The sequence below is a fragment of the Eptatretus burgeri genome, chromosome 3, assembly GCF_056783735.1.
Source record: "Eptatretus burgeri isolate ZD-2024b chromosome 3, Ebu_testis_v1, whole genome shotgun sequence".
NCBI classification, from domain to species: Eukaryota; Metazoa; Chordata; class Myxini; order Myxiniformes; family Myxinidae; genus Eptatretus; species Eptatretus burgeri.
Genome location: NC_140963.1, coordinates 22593382 through 22610724, shown reverse-complemented (window position 1 = coordinate 22610724; position 17343 = coordinate 22593382). Strand labels below are relative to the sequence as shown.

The window sequence follows — 17343 nt, the reverse complement described above, 5'->3', positions numbered from 1 at the left end:
GCCTCGGGGTGCTGATTGAGGAGTCGGAGTTGCTGGGATTATGGGTTTCCTGTGTCCAAACTAAGATCCAGGCTTTCAATGACATCTTGAGTGCTGCTATCTTGTCTGTACCTGTTTGTGGTGAGGATGTAGAGGTCACAGAGAGATTGACTTACCTTGGCAGTGATATTCATGTATCTGCTGCTTGTGAGCCATAGATCAATAGACGTCTGGGCCGGGCCTGGGAGTCATGAATTCACTGGATCATGGGGTGTGGTGCTGTCAATACCTGTGCAGGAGGACAAAAGTCCGAGTCTTCAGGTCCTTGGTGCTTCCAGTCTTGTTCTATGGATGTGAGACTTGGAATCTGACCAGGGATCTGAGATGGAGACTTAATTCCTTTGGTCCAGGTCTCTTCAGAGAATCCTTGGGTATTGCTGGTCAGACTTTGTGTCCAATGAGCAGTTGTTAAGAGGGACTCAAGTGAGATTTGTTACCTGCATAGTCCGTGAGCATCAGCTGCGGCTGTATGGACATGTGGCTCGTTTTTCTGATGCTGATCCTGCTTACCAGATTCTCTCAGCGAGGGAGCCTCATGAATGGAGGAGGCCAATGGGCCGACCACATGCCTCTTGATTGCAGCAGGTTCATTGGCATCTTAAAGACATGGGGATGGGCCAGGCATCTGCCTGGGGGATGATCAGACGGAGTAACGGGGAAAGTGGACGCAGCAACGCGCTATTCTCGGCGCACGCTTCCTTACCTGACTTGACCTGATAGATACACTTGCGCTATTCCATATATATATATATATATATATATATATATATATATATATATATATATATATATATATATTTTTATATTACTATTGAGGGGTGATGTAGGAAGAGAGAGAGAGACAGAGAGAGAGGGGGGGGAGAAAGAGAGAGAGGGAGGGGGGGGAGAGAGAGAGACAGACAGAGAGAGAGAGACGGGGGGAGAGAGAGAGACAGACAGAGAGAGAGAGACAGAGAGACAGACAGAGAAGAGAAAGACAGACAGAGAAGAGAAAGACAGACAGACAGACAGACAGACAGACAGAGAAGAGAAAGGACAGACAGACAGACAGACAGACAGACAGAGAGAGAGAGAGAGAGAGAGAGAGAGAGAGAGAGAGAGAGAGAGAGAGAGAGAGAGAGAGAGAGAGAGAGAGAGAGAGAGAGAGAGAGAGAGAGACAAAGACAAAGAGATTTATTCAGCTTACTGACTGATTCAATGGCCTTGCAGATCATCAGCTGGCAACTTCTTCTTCTTCTTCTCGCATATGGCAGCTTAGCTGCCAGGGTAGCTATCATTTATTGGATGTACGACTGTGTCGCTGATGCAGTGCCCCTCTACCAGTACACACTGGTACTCATTTCGCCGAACTCAGAAGGATGACAGGCTGAGTCAACCCCCTGGTGTATTCATTCAGTGGCCAACAGGGCTTGAACTCAGGACCCTAGGATCCCAAGTTGCCACCCTAACCACTAAGCCAACACCAGGCAAGCTGGCAACTGTCAATCATTGAGATATCTAACCAATCCCATAACCTCTGTGAAGAGTGGGTCCACAATTTTGTTGTGTCCAAAGGTCATCCAATGAGGGAAGATGGATGGAAGGAGGTGAGGATGGATAGAAGGAGGGCAAAAGAGAGAGAGAGAGAGAGAGAGAGAGAGAGAGAGAGAGAGAGAGAGAGAGAGAGAGAGAGAGAGATAGAGAGAGATAGAGAGAGATAGAGAGAGATAGAGAGAGATAGAGAGAGATAGAGAGAGATAGAGAGAGATAGAGAGAGATAGAGAGAGATAGAGAGAGATAGAGAGAGATAGAGAGACAGAGAGAGATAGAGAGACAGAGAGAGAGAGAGAGAGAGAGAGAGAGAGAGAGAGAGAGAGAGAGATAGAGAGATAGAGAGATAGAGAGACAGACAGACAGACAGACAGCGAGAGCGAGAGCGAGAGCGAGAGCGAGAGCGAGAGACAGAGACAGAGACAGAGACAGAGACAGAGACAGAGACAGAGACAATGAGAGAATGAATGAGATAGTCTTAAAGGAGAGATACAGTAGTGCACTTACCACAAATATAAAAGACACTTTAACTGGAGATGCATCACCAAAATAAACCATCCATTTTAGAGAAATCTGAAAAATTCCTTCAGCTTGATGAGGACCTGATTCAATTGCCATCTGCTTCATCAGCTTAGAACCGTCTATCTTCGAGGTTTCAAATCTATAATTCCAAAACCTCTGTGAATTGCAAGCCCATAATCTTAGTTACGTCGGAAGGATATATCCAATGAGGCAGAGCGAGTAACAAAGTACAACATTAAGATGATATAATCCACAATGTTATCCTTCGCTTTGAAAGCAGGTTTTTTGGAGTCGAGCTCATCCATCAACACGTGAAGAAAGCTGAAAAATGGAGAATTCATGAGGTGTACTTTAGATCTGTTTTATTGAGAGGTAATTAAAGTGAATGATTAGGCTATAACCTAAATTGTTTGCTTTTTTTCTCTTTATCTGTTAGCAACATATTTCTCTCAGCTATAGCTTTTGTCCAATTCTGAAAATTTCTCTAAATCACACGTTATGCCTTCTCACTCTTGCCTTTCTGTGAATGATCTTCTTCCCGCAGTCGAGAGATTAAATAGACCCCTCCACCTTAATCTAACTGTGACCAGGTCAACTCGTGCAATCTTCAGTTCTCACTGCAATGTGCCAACTTGCTTTTGTCCATTGTTAGTAAGTCATACGATAGTGTGCCCTCACCTTTACTCTTAATGGCTGTGCTATTACAAATTTTGTTCACAGCAATATTACCGTTCAACAATCCAGTAGAACATTGAAGCTCCTTCATTAGATCCCATGTGAGAGATTAATAATAATAAGATTTTAAAAAAGCATCGGTGGCATAAGCAAGCCGTCGTTGAAGTGCAAAGTGAAAATGACCAAGATAGAGAAGTGGAGAAATGAATATTAAATTCAGGTTTTTAAAGATCAAAAACAGATTGGTGATTGGACAGATATTCAATGAGAGAAATATGGGAGACAAATAGAGTGGAATGGAATGGGAAAAATAATATAATTCATCAAATTGCAAATTTTACCCAGTCTGTATTTTGCACACACTTCCCCTCTAAAACCCACCTTCATGATGAAAGTCAACTATGTAACCAGGACAAGGAAGGGCCACGACCGAAGCCGGCTCAGCACTGGGCCAACAAACGAGTCCATCCCACTCAGGTGGACAACCAAGTTCTGGACACACATACACACACACACACACACACACACATAATGTAAGAGGAAGTGGTTGTGCAAAGAAAGAAAAGCTGAAGTCGGTTAAGGGTGTTTGGAAGGCACAACCTATTCTGAAGTCTCACCAACACATTCAAACATGAATTGCCCTGCTCGTTTCAGCCCTCAGTCCATTTTAGCATTTGATTGACTGTGTTCAATGGCCAAAGTTTATAAAAGAAGTCATAATCACATTTGACATCAAATCCTTCTTTTTCTCTAATTGCCCAATCTTGAACCATTCGTTTGGTTTCCAACCCAGTCATTTGACCTCACACATTCTATTGCTGCTGCTACTCTCCCAATAAAATTGATGGACGGCCTGAATCTCAAACAAGATATCAGTGCTATAACTCTGGACACATCTCGAGCATACACAGGAGATCAGGGCCATCACTCTGGGCATATCTGAAGCATATGAAACAAGTAAAATAGACATAAAATGTCATAACCCCCGTTGTTTTAGTAATTTTGCTGTATGGCGTTAAAGGGCTAGCCCATATTTATGTGCAACTAAAATGGCTGCCAGTCTACCAGTCGGCCATCTTTGATCAGATTGCAAAATAAAGACAGGTGCACGTGTATGCCATCATGTTCTGTGCTTATGCCAAGCTTGAACAAAATTTGACCATGCATGTCTGAGAAATGGTTGGGGACACATTTAAGTAACAAAATGCCACCAGTCGGCCATCTTGGATCAGATCTCGAAAATATAAGACTTGCATGTATAAGCCATCATTCTTGATCTTTTGCCAAGTTTGAACAACATCGGTAAAATGTATGGCCGAGAAATGGTTGAGGACGTGTTCAACATCGGATTTTTTTACAACTAAAATGGCCGCCATTAGGGTTCCTTCTGACGACTCCACTGCAGCATTTGGAGTTCCATTTGATTATGTTTGCATACATGGCAAGTTGAAGGCGACAAAAAAAAACGGGTTGGCAGGAATCAAAAGTCAGGTCAGGTCAGGTATGGGAGCATGTGCCAGAACAGCACGTCGCTGCGTCCACTTTCCGCCGGTACTCCAGGGGCCTCCGTCTGGCCATCCCCCAGGCAGATGCCAGGCCCATCCCCATCTCCTTGAGATGGTCAACCTGTTGCAACCATGAGGCACGTGGTCGACCCACTGGCCTCCTCCACTCATGAGACTCCCTCGCTGAGAGAATCTGGTGAGCAGGATCAGAGTCAGGAAAACGAGCCACATGTCCATACAGCCGCAACTGACGCTCACGGACTATGCAGGTAACAAATCTCATCCGAGTCTCTCTCAGCAACCGCTCGTTGGACACAAAATCCGACCAGCGATAGCCAAGGATTCTCCGAAGAGAACTGGTACCAAAGGAATTAAGTCTCCATCTCAGATCCTTGGTCAGAGTCCAAGTCTCGCACCCATAGAGCAAGACTGGAAGTACCAAGGACCTGAAGACTCGGACTTTCGTCCTCCCGCACAGGTACCGGCAGCGCCACACCCCATGATCCAGTGAATCCATGACTCCCCAGGCCCGACCCAGACGTCTATTGACCTCTGACTCGCAGCCAGCAGAGACATGAATATCACTGCCAAGGTAAGTGAATCTCTCCACGACCTCAACATCCTCACCACAAACAGACACAGACAGGACAGCAGCATCCAAGATGTCACCGAAAGCCTGAATCTTAGTTTTGACCCAAGAAACCCGTAATCCCAACGGCTCCGACTCCTCATTCAGCACCTCGAGGGCCCCCAAGAGGATGTCTAAAGTCTCCGCAAAGATGACTGCATCATCTGCAAAGTCAAGTTCCGAGATCTTGACATTCCCAAATGACGCACCGCAACTTGATCTCTCCGACATCCTCCCTAGAATCCAGTCCATACAAGTGCTGAAAAGTGTGGGGGCAAGTACACATCCCTGACGAACTCCAGTAACAACTGGAAATAAGTCAGAGATGGTACCACCACACTTCACAGCACTCTCAGTACCAGAGTGGAGTTCAGACATCAGATCGATCAGTTTTGGTGGCACCCCACGAAGACCAAGAATCCTCCAGAGGACATCCCGATTCACTGAATCGAACGCTTTACAGAGATCAACATAGGCTGCAAGCAGCCCCTGCCGAAACTCTCGTCTGCGTTCGGTGAGGACACGAAGTGCAAGGATACGGTCAATCGTTGACCTCTTTGGTGTAAAGCCTGACTGCTCTGGACGCTGGTGCTCAAGCAGATGGTGGCGAACCCTATCGAGAATTATCCGAGCAAAGACCTTGCCCGGCAATGAGAGCAGCGTCACCCCTCGGTAGTTGTTGCAGTCTTGGCGATCACCCTTCCCTTTCCAGAGAGGGACAACAAGGCCCCTCTTCCAGTCAGTTGGGATGATGCCTGTGTTCCAGGCAGAGCACAAAACTGCATGCAACGACACGAGTGCAGCATTTCCACCAGCCTTGAGAAGTTCGGCATGGATGCCACAGATCCCTGGAGCTTTGCCCCGTTTCAACTGGTTCACCGCAGCCCGTGTTTCCACAAGCGTAGGTGGACCACAGTTGATTCAAGGGTCAGCAACAGGGATTGTAACACCCTTGACGTCCAACTCGACAGTTGGGGGATCAGCCTGGTACAACCGCTCAAAGTAACCGGCCCAGCGGGCCTTCACTTCAGACTCCTCTGTCAAGAGCCTACCACTCTCTGCTCGAACTGCAGTGCTCCGAGGGATGGGCTTGGATGAACGTAATGCGCGAATTCCCCTGTAAGCGGGACGAGAATCACCTGTCCACAGGTGATGCTCTACCCCCTCACAGATTCCTCGCACATAGGCCTCCTTGTCCACCCTCAGTGCACGTACAGTTTTACGCCTCAGCTCCCTGAACAGCTCAGCTCTGCCATTCAGCCTGGCCCTGCGACTCTGGTCAATGGTATCCAGTGTCCCTTGAGAGACAAAATTCTTCTTTGCCCTGCGGTGAGCTCCAAGGCATCCACCGGCAACATCAAGGACGGTGGTCTTGAAGGCGCTCCACAACTCTTTCGGACCCCCCAAAGCACCCAGACCCCCCCAAGTGTCCACTCAGCCTGTTCGCAAACTCCTCAGCTACTCCCTCTTCCCTGAGCTTGGCAACATCCAGCCTCGGCTGGGATGGTACCATTCTCCAGGATTTAAGGTGCAGCTTTAGAGTTGCGACAACAAGCCTGTGGTCAGTATTGAGGAACTGAGCACTCCGGTAGACCCTGCAGTTCTGGATCATCCTCCAACGACCGTCAATGAGGACATGGTCAATCTCCTTTGCCACACCGCCAGGGTTGGAATACCAAGTCCAGCGATGAGCTTGTGAGCGCTGAAACCATGAACCAGCCACCCTAAGTCCATGACTTCTTGCAAAGTCAAGGAACTTGGTGCCATTCTGGTTCATAGTTCCTGACCCATGGGGACCAACACACACCTCATAACCATCCCTATCAGTTCCAGTCGATGCATTGAAATCCCCCAAGACTAGAAGTGTATCTCGTCTGGGGCACTGATCAACCACAGACTCGAGCGTGGCGTAGAATGCATCCTTCACGGTGAGATCACTCGCCTCAGTCGGAGCATAAACAGAGACCAGGGAAATGACACCTAAGGAGTGACGAATCCTTAATCTCATAATATGCTCGTTGACCGGTGTTACCTCAATTATCATTGGGTTCAGCTTATTGGACACAGCTACAGCAACTCCTTGGGTATGGTAACCATCAGGGCGACCAGACCAATAGTAGGTGTAACCACCCACCATTATCTCGCCGCAATCCGGTCTCCGAACCTCAGAGAGAGCTGCAATCCCGATGTCCAAACGCTTGAGCTCAGATGATAACAGAGACAGGTGATCATCCTCTCTTCGGGATAGGACATTCCAGGCACCCACCCGAAGGGACCGCCTCAGGTTAACCCAAGGAGACCGCCGTCTGGTGGACGACACCTCAGCACCACTCCGACACACTCTCCCGCAATCTGACCCAGGGATGTTACCCCGTGGTTTCCCTCTTATCAAAGATTGGGGGTCCCGAAGGCTTTGCCCCAATCCCGTCATCCGGTGAGCTGCCCTGCGAAGGGAAGCTGCACAGGAGGTACTCCCACGGAGTGGGTTTTCAGATTTTTTTGCGTTTTTGCGTTTTGCGGAATGAAGGGTTTTACGGTGGCCAGAGTGCAAATCCTGCCACCAACCTCCTAATAAGAAGTGACCCAACTGCAGGAGGACGTCCGTAGACACAGTTGGGCACTAGATATGGATGGCCGTTGGCTCACAAGGAGCTCTTCCACCCTTTGACAGGTTTTGTTTTTAATCCTGCTGGGTGTCCATATCCAAACACCCCCCTCACCAGAAAACCTGGTTGGGGAGACGGTTTAGTCGCCGACAACCCGACCATGGAACAGGTTAATACAGGTTTACATGGTACCTGTAGCAGGTCACAGATCGAACCTGACCTGAATCAAAAGTGTTTTGTTTTTTTAACCCTTTGCATGCTGCGGTCGCAGATTTGTGATGAGATAAAAATAATTGAAACCATTTTTTTTTGTTTTAATTTTGGTTATCCATCGAACTTGACACCCAAAGTTGTGTTTTTTTTTTTTTTTTACAAATACCACTTGAAATTCACACCCCAATGAAAAAAATTTATTACGCAACAGGGAACCATGCGGCCGTAAACAATGGATCGCGCAAAAAGGTTAACCAAACGTTGGAAAAACGCTATTTGATATGTTGACTAACCAGTAATGGATAAGGAGGTTCCAAGAAAGACAACATATATTCACACCATTTCTTAAACAAAGAACATTTCTCAAAGTTTTATTTACTTTTTTCGTTTCCAGTTGTCGCTTGTGACACGTGACGCCACATTTACTGCAAATGGCGTCCCCACAATAAAGAGCAGTGTTTCCCTGGTTTCCCTGGTTTCCCTGGTTCCCAATTGATGATAAATGGTGATGAATGCGATATGATGATCTTGATAAATCTTGACAATAAAACTTTGAGAAATGTTTGTTCATTCATAAGCATCAAACCACATCATTGTATCTGATTTCATTCATTTTTTTTTGTTTCGGTTTGAATTTGGAACGGTAATTTGTGGACACCCTGCATACCAATGAAAACAATCCAAATCAAGTCCTACCATTCAAAATACTCGAAAATACTGAAAATATCACAGTAAGAAGTCGAAGAGTGAATTGGAAAGGGAATTGGCCGACCGATTGATTTGGGGTGATGACAAATCGTACATGAGAGGAAGTGACAATGCATGCAGATGAGGATTGAAGGAATTGGTCGGTTGGGTAAAGCTCATGACCTCACACTGCCAATAGTCAGACCAGAGCGGTACCTTGCATATCAGACACAGATCGCTACAGAGCTGTCACTCTGTGTGAATCCATGCGAGTGGAATGGAAGCTAAACATTGCGTTTTTGAAATTGTTCATACCTTCAATCCAATACGGATTTTAACGATACTAAAACGGGTCAACCCCACAAAATATGGGTCACTTGCCATGTAAGTGTTTGCACCATATCCTGATGCTGTGTGGACTGTGCTTCCCCACTGACGGACCTCTGGTAGCTTCTACCTGTTGCGGCGTTTGAGCCTGGGGAGTAAACGCTGAAATCTATATGTCCAGATTCTTTCCGACATTGTTCTTTGTTCCTTTCACATTTCTCTTTGTTCATTCTAAGTCTTGCTTTATATTTATTTCTCTCTTTCTTTCGCGATATATATATATATATATATATATATATATATATATATATATATATATATATATATATATATATATATATATATATCGAAGGAGAAGTGAATTAGTGCAGAAAGTTTTCTATAAGGCTCATTTGGCTGCGTCTGGATGGGTTTGAGATTTGTGGAGTAGCGGCTGAAACCCAAATCTTTTCCAGGTTCCTCCTGACGACCCCATCTTTGCTCTTTGCTTCTTCGGGTTCCTTCCGATGACTCCAATGCAGTATTTGGTCTTCCGTTTGATGTGTTGCACCTCACCTTGCTTTCCAAACTCTCATCCTTTGGCGAACAATGAGTGCTGCTCTCCCCCTTGAAATGATACAGCTGCCTCACACCTTTCACCTGTTGATGCAATGGAGATCAAAGCCCTCAAAAAATTTTGGAATCTCCCATGATGAAGAGTCTGGCCCTGTTGCTGCCATATTACAGACAGGTTTGTGGCCTCGAGTTTTTACCGCCTCCTTTCTAGCCTTGCACCCTTTGCCCTTGTATTGGCATGAGCTGTTCTCCCCATGTTTTTCATACAAAGGTCTCGGCTCACATATAAGGTCAACGACAAAGGGCAATAGGTTTCCAAACAACCAAGGAACATACACAAGGAGAAATAAAACACACAAAAAACAATGGCCCAGAGAGTAACAGAATGGGAAAGAATTAGTATGTGTAGAATGAATTGTGGATGTGCAGAGATGACATTGTTACAATCATTGTCTATCTATACTTATAAATATCAGTGTGTGTCCATCCACCCGTCCAACGGTCTGTCCGCCAATCTCCTCCATAACTCCAAAAACATGAAATCTCGTGGGCCCAAACTTTGCATGCATACTAAGGGAACTCCAAGGTAGTGCATGGGTGAAATTGGGTGTTTGGGTTCATTTAACCACTCCTTTTGAAGATAATTAATGGCCTGATTTAATTATCCCTCATCAAGGAGGCATTATGCTTGGTCACCTTGTGGGGGACTTCATTCGCCATTGGTTTTGGTCTGCTCACCAATGCCTTGACTTGGAACAGGCCGCAACGATTTCTTAAAGATAAAGTTTTTTTTTTTTCACTTTCCTCACTTATATTATAGAATACCTGTTTATCAGAGCTATGAATTGTTGGATACATTGCAATGCTTATACATGCCAGGAGATGTCAGCATTCGTGGCTTAGTTTCATTTCCGCACAGGCCAAAACCTCTACAATCTCTTACTCTAAGCTGAATTTCTAATATTAAACATCTTTATTGACTTCAGCAGTTGTTCATACTGCTAAAAAATGTGTTCATTTGTCCAATTCAGACATTGCTTTCCATTCCAGGTGCATGGTGTTTGCAAAACTGATCAACAATCACTAATCACTTGCCAAGCCAGCTGTTCCTTATCAAGTGTTTCATTGGAGTGCTTGTTTGAGTGCTTAAGCCACTTGGGAAGCACTCCACAATATATATATATATATATATATATATATATATATATATATATAAATATATGTATAAATATAATATACTGTTGCGGATCTGGGGTGGCGGGATTCTCGCCCGACTCTTGGCGCCACCCTCACCACCGCCGTCTCCGGGGTTTATAACGCCGGACAGCTCGGCACAGGCCTCGGGTCACGCGTCTTCAATCGCGATACCAACGTAATCCTTGTACCTTACCAGTTGGGGAAATAGAACCCCGGTTACAGACTGGTTGTGTCAGATGCCGAGCATTTTCTGCCAGTCTTTCACCATTTTTGGTTTTATATGCCAATCGAACGGATCGTTCCTCGACGCGACACAAATTAATCCATAGCGGCAACTTCATACGAACCAACCAGATTTATTGGGGAACATCGGGGAACAGAGCACAAGCAAAATTCACGACAATGCCTTTATTAACAATCCTTAACCCGTTCTTAACTAGGGAACTACAGACTACAGGTTTCGAGGAGGTCCCTACCGAGATATGCCTTATACAACACGTGCAGACAAAGACAGACAGATATAAAGCATGCATGCAAGACAAGACAGAATACTTGGTGATGTTTCATGGACGAGAGGACAGTGTCAAAAGCAGGAATGTCGCTCGCAACAGGCGGATGTCCAGGGATTCGAGCCTCAGCTCGAACGCGCCGCGTGGAAAGATGGCGGCGCCGTACTATTTCCTTTCTGCACCGCACGCTCTGACCCTGTGTAAGGTTGACGATGGGCCTCAGCTGATTTCTCTCAAGATCCAGCATACAAACCCAGGCCTGGCCTGTTCTCCAGACAAGACCCAAATCGAGGTGCCGAGCTCCGCAGGCGGATCGACAAACGTGTCGAGCCGTGAGGTGTGAGCCCGGACCGTCAGAGGCTCCGTCCTCTCAGTTTCTTTCTGTGGAATCACCTTTTCTTTCCTTTTCCACACTCGCCTCTCAAAGCCGGCTGCCGTCTCTCTCACGGCAAATCACCTCCTCTTAAGAGTCGATCGCCGATTCGACGTGCAGGCCGCCTCTCCCACTGCCCAAAAAAGGCAGACTCGACGTGCAGGCAGCTTCTCTTACTGCCAAAAATGCAGACTCGACGTGCAGGCAGGTTCAGCATCTCTCCCGGCAGATCTAACACTATCCTCCTTCATTCGCTCGCTTCGAAAACACGAGCATGCCTCAAAAACTCGACCGTTTTCCAAAGTGAAAACTCCTTTTTTCTCTCGTTTCTCTTTCGTTCGCTCCTTCGACACACGAGCACGCCTCTCTCGCCGAAGCTGACAAACTCCTCCCCTTAGCTTCACTTCCTCTTTTTGGCCACACCTTCTCAGCCAACTGGACGGGGCCTCATCCGAGATGGGAGGAAGAAGAGGGAGCTCTCGTTCCACCACCACCGCACAAACAATAAAACAGCCTCTTGCACATCCCGACACACATGTAATGTCCATTTTACCACACAACCTATCTAAACAGACATTTAATGGGGGGATCTGAGCTAATCCTCTATTTAGTAGTCCAATAAGGGCCATGTCCGTAACACTACCCCCACCTTCCTCCCGAGCCTCCATCTGGGGCAGCCCACGGCAATGTATCCTGTCTAAAGTACAGCACAGTTCTCCCATTTACACGAACCCACACCATGGGAAGCACTTAACTCCAAAAACCAGTGTCACAGTAAAGGCGCTGTCACACCTTGACGTTTTAGCAAGCAATGGCAACGTATAAAAATGTATGTAAAACGTTGGCATATGCTGAAGTTTTGAGTTTTTTTTAAGTTTTGGTCGTATTCATAACGTGTTCGTCGTATGCATAACATATTAGTAACGGGCACAGAACGTTTCATTGTCTTATAGATAACTTATACCAACGAATGCTTAGCCTGTTGTCGGCGTTCACAACCTATGCCCAACGATAGTTAAACTTAAACATAGCGCACTGAATGTATCGCCGACGAACTCATGGCGTTCTCTGTTAAAAACCTGCCACACGCCGATTTAAATCATAACCACCTGAAAATTGGAAGTGTCAACATCGCAGTCACACGTTGACGATTTAGCCAGTGTATGCCGACCTATGAAAATGTGTCTAAAACGCTGGCACACGTCAAATACGGTATGGGTAAGTTGTGTATATGTTTGGAGTACGCTGAAAAACAATGAAGTACGCTGTCATATTCCGTGGTACGTCTAGTAGGTCGTGAAATTTCAAGCATGCTGAAAATTTTACGACGTACTCGACGTATGGCTCACAAGTTCCGCATACGCTGGCATAAGTTCTCGGCACGCTCCGCGATCGTTGTCACACGTCGGACACACGCGACTTTTAAATTACTCATAAGTCGAAACACGTCGAGGTAATGTTTAGCAAACCCGAAACTTAATTTTTAACCTATGAGTAACGTGCTTTGAACCTATGAGTAGCGTGCTTTGAACCTATGTGTAACGTATCTGAAACGCACATTGTCGTATGTAGACGAATTTGATTGACGTCTTCCGGACGACCACAGAACTTGCTGAACGTGTTTCTAACTTACATCTACCGTATAATGGCGATTTGGCAGTGTTTAGGGGAATTGGTATATACAAATGGGCTTCACAAGAGGAACCCGTCAGTGTTCCAGACTCCATGTTGAGTCGATGTCAATGTCAGTAGTATCAGTAGTAGTAGTAGTAGTAGTAGTAGTAGTAGTAGTAGTAGTAGTAGTAGTAGGTCTATGTCAGTAGTAGTATTGGTAGTAGTAGTAGGTATATTTCAGTAGTAGTAGGTAAGCGTGATGGGGAGGGTGTGGGTGATGATGGATCCTCGTTGCGTCCACGAATAGGAGAATACTTTGCACCATTGTTCGATGTTCTTTTCGGCTAATTTTTTTTTCTCATTCCCACGATGAACTATTTTTTGTTTCAGTTTTTAAAATATTCAAAACGACTTTGACAAATGCATAATGTACTAGTAACGAACACAGAACGCTTCGATAACCTATAGATAAGTTATACCAACGATTGATTTGCGTGTTTTAGGCGTCCACAACCTATGCCTAACGATAGTGTAACACAGCAAAGGTGGCACGGTGATATCGATGGCAAGCAAATGCAGTTTGGAGGTGTTCTTGAGGACGCAAATGGGTGTGATGACCTCAGACCAGGTGAGATGGAGTGTACCCTTAACCTTCCTTGCCTGACTTGTTTTGGTTAAGTTCTCTTTTTTTTTTCTTTCTCTCTTTTTTTTTCTTTTACAGACAGGATGGTCTTTTACATGTCTTTTACAGGATGTCTTTTACAGACAGACTGACTCAACTGTTATCTTCGTGGATGTGTGCTCATGACATACTGGTGGCCTCTCTGGCACTTGGAGAGGGTGACCGAGCCTGGCCCTTGCTAACAAATTCTCCCATTAACACTACTCGTACCAGGTGTCACATATGAATGGTGCGGAGGAGAGTCCATCAAACCTATTCATTTACTTTTAGCTCTGAACAATGCAATAAACCCTGCTATGGCTAGAATGATCCTAATGACCCATTTTTCCCGACCTGACACACTGTTCCATTCTATTAAACCTGGACAAGGCCCTTATTTGTCTTTTTTCCACTTGGTGGTGCCAGGCATAACTCGCTGGCTGGGAGTGTGACGACTACTACTAGGCCTTTTTGCCTGCTTCCAATCGGGGGTGGAGGAGACCCAGCGACCTCAGGGTTCACCTGGCGCTCCTAACTAAGGGGTGTCTCTCTCTAGCCGCCATACTGTGCACTCAGAGCACCTTCACTATGCTCTCCTGGCACTGAATCTACCGTGCTCTCCTGGCACCTCTGACAGCCTTCACCTGCCAGGAACCCCCAAAGCCCTGCTGCCTTGTTTCCCGACTCACCAACTTCCCATACCATGTCACACTACCAGCCAGTATCCCCATACCTTGGCCTGCACCTACCTTTCGCAGTCCGCCTGCACAATGGAACAGCAGCCAGAATCCATGTCGAATCCTCCAAGTCCCCCTAACCGACACTAACTTGGTTAAGAGACTCCTACCGACAGGGTACGTTGTTCGCACTCACTTCATTCACACCATCACGCCATTCACCCAAACTCTTTAGTCATTCATTCCACAGTGCCGCACACCCAGTCCACAACACTATCCAACACCTTTCACGTTTATGTGAAAACAAAAACACACCAGTCCCTCGGATCCCACTTGGTCATCAAATTTAACCAGTACACTTTTTCATCAAACCCCAATTAATTTGTCACTATGTCCATCGTCCACTGGCCTCCTCCATACTGCCCTAATCGTTTATTTCCAACAATTTAAACAAGACATCAAAATCTCTTCACCAGCCCATGGAACCTCTGCATGGTTCTCACCAGGCATTTCAATCCTCCCTCAAACAAGCCACTCTTTGTCATCCACTTGTTTCAAGTGTGTTTAACGCTCTGCCTGTAATGTCTCCACTACTTTTTTCAATCATCTCCCAAATCCACCCATTCCACTTTTATGCTTTCTGTCATCTCTCAATTTGCAATCACTTTTGGTACAATTTTCAATCAAAATTTCTTACATCCCCATTTGGCCTGCTTCTTTGGCTCATTGGAAGGGGAGTGAGGGAATGAATCACTCATTACCCATTACATGACCCCGCCGCCTTTCCGCCACGGCTCAAGGGGGTCACGCCTCAATGGGGGCTGTGATCTACCCCCTCCTCTTCTCCAGGGTTCACGGAAATCAGGTAAACCCCAATCGGGGGAGCGGCCTCCCCCTCTTCTCCATAACTCCCTGAAGACAGATAAACCCCACTCAGCTAGCCAAACCACTCATGTGCTCAGAAAGGTCTGAAGACCAAGTGACACACGCCAGTGCTGTCTGCCACTCATCTGCACTCCACTCCAAAATTCCTGTGAGGCTGATAGAGAAATTAAAATCCAATTTCTAAATTGGATTTCTAAAATCCAATCTAAAACTGCTCCTGGATGCAGCACCTCCAACTCTGTAAGAACCCATGCGGAGCTGTCCATTATGGTTTCCGTCCCCTGGCTCAAGTTCTGACCTGGTGGCATTTCTATTTCCCCTTGCACCTCCAACCTATTTCCTGTCACCACTCACTCCATGCTCAGGACTCCCACACACAGCAGGCTGCACACATTCCAAGGTTATGTGTTGACCTTCCACACCTTCAACCTTGCCTGTGTACTGACTAACTGCCTCGCACTCCAGGGTTACATTCTCGACCGCCAGGTGAGTACCCACACACGTTTCGGCCTCGGCAGCACGTACCAGTGCTGTAGTCTGGACTGTGGGCTCATAGCATTCATTCACAGGCACTCCACACACATTCAGGGGGTCACGCGTACATACACCCCATCGGACAGTCTCTTCATTAACATAAACTCCAATTCCTAACTTAAGCTCCTCGTCCGCACCATGTATGCATGTGCCCACGTACCTGCTTCGTTCCAGAGTCACCTCGGTCCGGTCGCTTCTCTCCAGCAGGTTGCTCATCATCGGTTCGCCACACTCCTCCGGAGCCGTCAGCTCCACATGCTGGACCTGCTCAAAATGTATTTCATTTGTCATCAACCCCGTATGCTCCCACAATGTCTCCATCACCAAGGTTTGCTCTAATTGTGGTGTCATCCGACGAGTGATGTCAATGAAGTTCCGCACCACTAACATTACTCCCTGTGGTGATATCACACATCCCATGTTATTGTGCTGTTCTACTTCCTAGCTCCATTTTCCTTCCCATTTGAGTCGTTCTTCCTCTCTGAGCCTTTTGAGTTGTTCGTTATCTTTCCGGAGATTTTCCATCTCCGTTTCCTCCAACCTTGCTCTCTCCATTTGTTGGTCAGTTTCAAATCCGTTTTCTTTTTGTTTTCTATCCCACCGTCTCTCATGTTCTTCATTCTCCAATCTCATCATTTCCTTCAATTTGTTGATTTCCCTTTCCTGTTTCATTCCTTGTTCTTTTTGTTTCTTATCCCACTGTCTCTCTTGTTCTTCCTTCTCCAATCTCGTCGTTTCCTTCAATTGGCTGATTTCCTTTTCCTGTTTCATTCGTTGTTCTTTCACTATCTCCTCGTACTCCAACCTTGCTTTCGCCTTTCGTTGCTCAATTTCAAATCCATGTTCTTTTTGTTCTCTATCCCACTGTCTCTCTTGTTCTTGGAGACCCGCATGGAGACCGTGTCGGCGAAGGAGCCCGGGTCGAGTAGAGCGGAGTCCGAGGCGGGGATCAGGGCTTCCTCCTTTCTTTCGCTACCAGCCGACGAACTGTCTCACTCCAACGCTCCTCACCCCAATGCTCTTTACTCCAACGCTCTTCACTACAACGCTCCCTCCACGAACTCTCTCAGCCCCCCAACGCTCCTCTGACTCTCTCAGCCCTCCGCTTTTTGCTCTCAGGGTTGCTTCGTAATTTATTGATCTCCCTCACCGGGGAGGGGCCTTGGTGAAGCTGACGTCACTGTCCGCCTTGATTGGATGGGGCTTCCATGGGTCCGCCCTTTCTGGGCGGAGTTTCGGCCATGCCGGGAAGCCCGCCCACTCCACACATGCGGAGTGTGGACTCACCAAAAAGGAACTACTGCAAGAGGATTTTGCCTTGGAAAGCGAGTCTCCGGTTGGGCGAGTCGGCGAGCGAACAAGCGTTTGTTCAGCCCATGCGAGAGCAGCAAATAAAAGGGGGGAAATGATTTATAAACATAACTAAAAAAACATTACATCGCACCCCAGTGTCTTCCCACTACACACAAGGAGGGATTCTATCTGCACATATACTTAATGGCATAACTAACTTCGGGACAACTGTATGTTTGTATGCATATGGTTCCTAGAACCGTAACAATATAAAATAAATTAAACAGTTCGTTTTTAAGTTTCTTCAAACTGT

At 46.4% G+C, this 17343-nt stretch overlaps 1 protein-coding gene and 1 long non-coding RNA gene across 3 annotated transcripts in view; one reads left to right on the top strand and one right to left on the bottom strand.

Moving 5' to 3' along the window:
* The window catches only part of LOC147029532 (parathyroid hormone/parathyroid hormone-related peptide receptor-like), a 223473-nt gene that overhangs the window by 138823 nt on the left and 67307 nt on the right, over positions 1-17343 (bottom strand). For both annotated transcript variants that reach the window (XM_085872654.1, XM_085872655.1), the window contains one exon: positions 3148-3258. In XM_085872654.1, coding sequence (XP_085728780.1) covers positions 3148-3258 — 111 coding nt within the window. The remainder of the gene's footprint in view (positions 1-3147; positions 3259-17343) is intronic.
* LOC147029534 (uncharacterized) overlaps positions 1-17343 on the top strand; it is a 69370-nt gene that overhangs the window by 42577 nt on the left and 9450 nt on the right. The gene's annotated exons all lie outside the window — the stretch shown is intronic.